The following is a 6493-nucleotide window of genomic DNA, read 5'->3' on the forward strand; positions in this document are numbered from 1 at the left end:
TATTTGTCAGCTACTTCTCTGACAGATAACTAATACCTAGAATATACAAAGAGTTCAAAAAGGGTATCCACCTTCCCAAATAAAACATCCAAGAAATCTGGCCAATTTGACTGAATAAACACTTGCACAAAGGAAAAAACAAATAAATATAGCCCATAAGTGTATGAAAAATTGTCAGCATCTTTATCCACTAGCAAAATGGAAATCAAACAACATAGAGAATTTATTTTGCTCCAGAAAGAGTGGTTCTCATCAAGAATGTAAAACATAGGGAATGTCGGAAAGGTTGTTGGGAAAAAAGAAACCCTTGCACATTATTGGTGAGCGTAACCACTAGTACAATTGCTATGGAAATCAGTATGGAGGTTCTTCAAACAAGTGAAAATAGACACTGCTCTGACCCTTATGCCTCTTCTGGGTAACTTCCTAAGGGAGTTAAAGACCTATTACGTTGGTATGCACACACTTACGTTAATAGCAACAGGCGTCATAACAGCTCAGTCTTGGTAGGGGTCTATGTGCCCATCAGAAAGTGAATGGTTGAGGAAAATACGGTATGTAAGCGTCTGCCAAGCAAAGCGCCCACACGTCAGCGGTTCATACTGACTAATGAATGTCCGGAGGCTCGTGGCCGTCATGTAGAGCGCTTGTGTTAATCTCATGATGCCTTAATAAGTGTAGTATGAAAATACATATACACGTTTTTCTTTTCCTGATTTTATTTTTGGTACAGGATCTCACTACGCAGCTCAGACTCCAAGTGATCCTCCTGTCTCAGCCTCCCCAGCGCTGGGATTATGAGTATGAGCTAATATGCCCGGACTCTGTGGCCGGCTCAGCCACGTGCCTGGGGGAGGGGCTAGTGTGGCCTATGGTGCCCGCGGATCAAACCCTGGCTCCTGCGCTTGCCAGGCAGGCGCTTGGTCCACTGAGCTATCTCACCGGTCCTTTCTTTTCCTGATTGTTGTGATCAGTATTTGCGAAAGAAAGAGATTTAAGTGAAGGCACAGACATTTACAAGATTAGTTGGATGATATCCAAGTAGAATCAAATGTAGAAGAGTACAAGAGATCTGCCTGGGTGCTAGGGAATCAGAGAGTCCAGGCTGAGACCTGGAGCCCACAGCTATGTCCTTTATGAGCTCGTTTACAGAGGCTGAGGGATCTGCCATAGCACGCTTAAGGTCTGAGCCACAAAGTGAAGAAGCCGGCTCTGGAAGCTGAAGAATCCTCCTGAAAGCCAGAAGACGATGCTCGCGACAAAGGTGAAGCAAGGGAATCATGGCAGCGATCCTGCAAAGAGAACAGCAGCTGTCTTTGGCGAAGGCAAAGACTGGCACTCAGCTGAAGCTCCTCCAAATAAAAACAGCCAGGGTAGGCCAAATAGCTCAGCTGATTAAAGTGCCTGCAAGCAGGTTCAGGGCTCAGGGATTCGATTCCCGGTCCTGCAGTGCCAGTCACTCCCCCCCATGCTGAGACAACAATTGAGACAGGGGGTGGTGGCGCTAATCCCAGCTCTTGGGAGGCTGTAAACAGGAGGATCACTATGAGTCCAATCTAGTAGTGAGACCCTGAACAACCTGTAGACTATTCTCTAAAAAAAAAAAGAAAGAAAGAAAGAAAGAACGAAAGAAAAGCAGCCAGATCGAAGCTTTTCCCAAGCCAGACAAACATTTATAATTTTCACTTTTCCCATCTCCAGTAAAGAGCAGATTTCTGATTTCCATTTTGCTGATTCTTCCAGGTTGCAAAGGAATCTGCCTGCGCAGACTCCCTTCTACCTTCTACAGGCTAAGGGACCCAGGAGGTCGTCAGGCACACTGCAGAAAACAGTGGCTGCAGGAACCTAGCTCGAATGCACACAGATGCCCATGTGCCCAGGAAAGAGAAAAGAGACACTGCTCAGGAAGGGTCAGACCTTGAGGTACAGCATTGCAGAGGGCCCACAGCGCTAGGACCAGCAGCCTCTGTAAAGCAAGTAGAGGATTACCAGGCTTCCTGGGAAAAGGGCTGAGGCATACGTGCTGGTTTTGGGGGACGCTGGTCCATGCTTTAGAGGCCAGTTGTAGTGTTCCTTGTGGGAGGAAGGAGCTGGTTTAGGCTGTAAAAAGCCAAGGGACTCTGCAGAAAGCCTGAGATAGAGTGCAGAGAAGATGAAGGGCTCAGAGTTGGAAATGCTCAGAAATCTAGACCTGGGGTCTTGCAGAAGGCCGCCTTGCAGTTAAAAATTCCCTAATTGAGAAACTTTTTAGCTTTATCACTCTGAAAAAACTCAAAAGTTCTACAACTTAATTGGCCAAAGAAGAAATAACCAAAAACCCTTTTTTTTGCTCTCTTCAAACTGATTGCTTAGGGACTCCCTGAATGTGAGCTAATTAAGAAGTGGTATCTCTGGGACAGAGTCTCCTCGGGATAAAGGAAAGGGGAGAAATGAAGATTAAAGTTACAGAGCCCCACTTTGCACAACACAGTTATGACTAGGCTTCTTCCTAAACTTTTACATGGGGACAGCTTCTTTACACCATGAGTAGGGACAGCAGAGGCTTGCATGGCTCAGTACTAGCCAGACAGGACTTGGTCTCAGCTAAGCCCAAAGAAAAATGGGAATTGGTGGTAAAGCCCCTCTACAATGGTGAGTCCCTTCTCCAGAGTTGTCTTCTGTGAAGGAGTGTATAGGAGGGCTCAGGATCGGCAGTTCAGGGCCTGATTGGCTTCCAGAATCAGGCAGTTGGAGCTGGGAGGGATCAATCAGGCTAAAGGAGCAGCAGAGTGAGCTGGCTCAGTCTCAGGTCCCTCCAGCATGGCACAGGGACCCTTCAGCAGTGCTCTGGTCCAACAATGGACACACACAGCTCTCTAACATAAATGACCTTCCTCTTACTTCTTCCTAATTTTTCTTGGATGACATTGTTATGTGTTACATTGAAATGTCCCTCCAAAGCCTCATAGAGTCATAGCTGGGACTTTTTCAGAATCTAAAGTGAGTGATGGATTCATGGTGCAATGCTAGGATTGAGGGTGCTAGAATTAAGGGTGATAGTGTTCAGGCTGGATGAGTCCTAAATCTGTCCACTGACTTGACGCTGACCTAATACCGGTGGCCTTGATGTAATATAAAGAATGGAAGGAGGCTTATCTTGCCCCTCTCCTGCTTGCTTCGCTACCTTCTATCTGTCATGAACTTTTTCTTCTTTGTAGTTCCCATCTGCCATGCCACCCCGCCTTGAGGCCAGGAGGGACACCTCTAAAAACCGTGAGCTAAATAAACCTTTATCCCTTTAATGCTGTAGGTGTCAGATATTTTGTCCCAGCAACAAGAGAAAAGTAACTAAGGCAGATGTGAATCCATAATTTTAAAATATCCATACATGTTTGTGTATGTAATAAACACATTTAGCATGGAGAATTGTTCCCTACACACACTGCATCTTGATCCTCTTTCCTTCCCCCTTTCCTGCCCTCCTTCATCTCTACCATCTCCAAATTTCCTTCTTATCTCTTCAAAGTCTATCTTACCATTTCCCAAGTTTTATTTTTTATTTTGCCTTTTTAAATTCTGTACACTTTGGGTTTCTCATATAAAAGAGGCCGTGTCATATTTAACCTACTTTTCTGACTTGTGGCACTCAGCATGTGGACCCAAGGTGAGCCCACCTTCCCACTACCCACATAGGGAACATCTTTCTTTCTCATTGTCCTGCATCTAGTGATGGTTGCCTCTAGTGGGGCACCAGGACACCAAGCTCTCCCACCAAGTGCATCCTTGAGTCCTGGTTTTCTATTAGTAAACTACCCATGGAGAAATGGGGAATGGGCTGCATTGGAAAGGGAAGGGAAGAAAAAAAGTGGTAATCTGGCATATGAAGCACAGCCCAGGAGATGAGAGCAGAGGTCTGGACTTGGTAGACTGGGCTGAGACACTGCACTTCATTCAGTCATATATCACAGCTCTATGAACTCATGACCCACCAAAATTATTTTTCAGCACTACTTCTTTGGCTCAAGAAAGAAATATAAAATTATATATTTATATTTTGTACCTTAGTATACAAGTGTGAAGAAGACATACTTTCTCTCATAGAATTTACTTAGCAATGTCACAGGTGAAACATAACGAAATTAAATGTCATAACTCTGCTTTGTTTTCTCTCTATGATCAATAAACTCCTTCATTATATATTACATTTACTTTCTTGTGGTGGTATTAGCCTTAGTTAAATTCTGCAGTGCAAGGAGTTTTGCTTGTTCAGTTCATGACTACATATATTTAGCTTTAAGCAAAGGAATGAAAGCAACCATTCGTCATAGGCTACTGGGTAATAATAGGAAGTGCTGCGGAGAGAACTCAAGCGTGCTCTCTGGCTCTGCTATGGCGCCAGGCAGAGTCCTCTGGAAAGAAGATGTTTGAGTGACAGGGTCAGGTGAGAGTGCGGGGCAGCCTCTCGCAGCTACTGCCTTAGCTCCAATCCCTGACTGTTCCAGCTACTGTCTTCCCTTCCTCCGAGCATTTCAAGGGCAACTGGAGTTAGAGAAGAGCAGAGCTTCGGGGAAGCATCCTATGGATCAGAGTTCTCAGGGAGAACTGTTGCTGATTCATAATATGGAGTTTTTGAGATATGGGAAGGGCAGGGTTGCTGCTTCCAGAGTCCCAGTTTCTTCACTGTCACCCCACTGGGAGTCTGCACTCCCAGGATGTTAAGTGCTGGGGGTCAAGGTTCCACCCTGTGCACAACCTCTAGAATTCTTTCATGTGCTCTGGTACTTTAATTTAGGAGAAAGTAGGACAAACCAAGGACCAGAAGTTCCTGACTGACACAATCTCAAACCTTGCCTATATGGAAGGATTTAGCCTTTACCCCTAAGAGAAGGCATGGGATGGAAAGGGTTGCATTGAAAAGGGAAGGGAAGGAAAGAGAAGGCAACATGAGTGGGGAAGAGGATAAAGAACATTTGCCTCACCCTGACAGGAAACAAGGTATTTTTACTCATTCCAAAGAACTAGCTTCTCATGAACTGAAAGCCTCATTTAAGGATCAAAGTGAAAATACTTAGCTCTACAGAATGCACAATACAGGGCATGCTACCGAACAACCAGGTTGGAAATAGTTCCTTTTAGTAATCTCTCTTTTTTTCTGATTTGAACTGGGTGGAATAAAGCTAATTCCTTTTTGATCTCAGTTTTCATGAGGAGCTGAAGCAAGAATGAAGTGATGGACAATTGCTCTAGTGCCCTGAATTCTGCCTGCTGGGCTTCTCTGGGTCTCAAGAACTGCGCCATGTTCTTTTTGCAATCTTCTTTTTCTTTGATTCAGTGACATTGCTGGGAAACACAGTGATCATCATGATTGTTTGTGCCGATAAACGTCTCCAGTCACCCATGTATTTCTTCCTAGGACACCTCTCTCTCTTAGAGATTCTGATCACATCTGTCATTGTGCCCATGATGCTTTGGGGTCTGCTGCTCCCTGGGGCCCTGACAATATCTCTGGGTGGATGTGTTGCCCAACTCTTCCTGTACCTCGCTCTGGGGACCACCGAGTTTGCATTGATTGCAGTAATGGCTGTGGATCATTACATGGCTGTGTGTAACCCTTTGAGGTACAGCATCATTATGAACAACCGCACCTGCATTTCAGTGGTCATCATGTCCTGGGCTTTTGGGTTCTTTTCTGAAATCTGGCCAGTCTATGCCACCTTTCAGTTTACTTTCTGCAAATCAAATCTGTTAAACCATTTTTACTGTGACCGAGGACAGTTACTGAGACTATCATGCGATGAGACTTTCTTCACAGAGTTCGTTCTTTTTCTAATGGCTGTTTTTATTATTATTGGCTCCTTGATTCCTACGATTGTGTCCTATGCTTACATCACTTCTACCATCCTCAAGATCCCCTCAGCTTCGGGCCAGAGGAAAGCCTTCTCCACCTGTGCCTCCCACTTCACATTTGTTGTGATTGGTTTTGGCAGCTGCTTGTTCCTCTATGTGAAGCCCAGGCAAACACAGGCAGCTGAGTACAACAGGGTGGCATCACTGCTGGTTTCCGTGGTGACACCTTTCCTGAATCCTTTCATCTTTACTCTCCGGAACGAGAAAGTCAAGGAAGCCCTCCGTGATGGAGTGAAACACTGCTGTCAGTTCCTTAAAGGTTAGCTCTTCAAATTGGTCAAGCAATGGCCGTGACTCATCTGCATGGCTGACACTGACAAACTGCAGTACAGGGTTTCAGGATATATTCTGAGGGGATTTGACTGACCTTGGCAGATACAGAAGTTACGTTTCTTGTTATATAGGTATTGCTTTATCTTGGTCTTAACCATCCAGCAGAAAAATATAACGAGGTATGAGAAGTAAAGCCATATTAATATGCTGAGCTGTAAAAGGCTCAAGTCAACAACTTCTGACATTGCCAGTCATGTGGATAATCCACTACTATTATGGACTACTGGATTATATTGGATTATTTTGCTGAATTCATGAACCTACAATATTTGAA

The 6493-nt window shown here is 44.7% G+C and overlaps 1 protein-coding gene across 1 annotated transcript in view; it reads left to right on the forward strand.

Annotated features, from left to right (window-relative positions):
* LOC101577261 (olfactory receptor 9A4-like) overlaps window positions 1-6150 on the forward strand; it is a 29766-nt gene extending 23616 nt beyond the window's left edge. The window contains 2 exon segments of the mRNA XM_012514206.2: window positions 5197-5228; window positions 5231-6150. Of these exon segments, the coding sequence (XP_012369660.2) occupies window positions 5197-5228; window positions 5231-6150 (952 nt within the window).
* The last annotated feature ends 343 nt before the right edge of the window (window positions 6151-6493 follow it).

Source organism: Octodon degus, unplaced genomic scaffold (assembly GCF_000260255.1).
Source record: "Octodon degus isolate 3935 unplaced genomic scaffold, OctDeg1.0 scaffold00027, whole genome shotgun sequence".
In the NCBI taxonomy this organism is placed as follows: Eukaryota; Metazoa; Chordata; class Mammalia; order Rodentia; family Octodontidae; genus Octodon; species Octodon degus.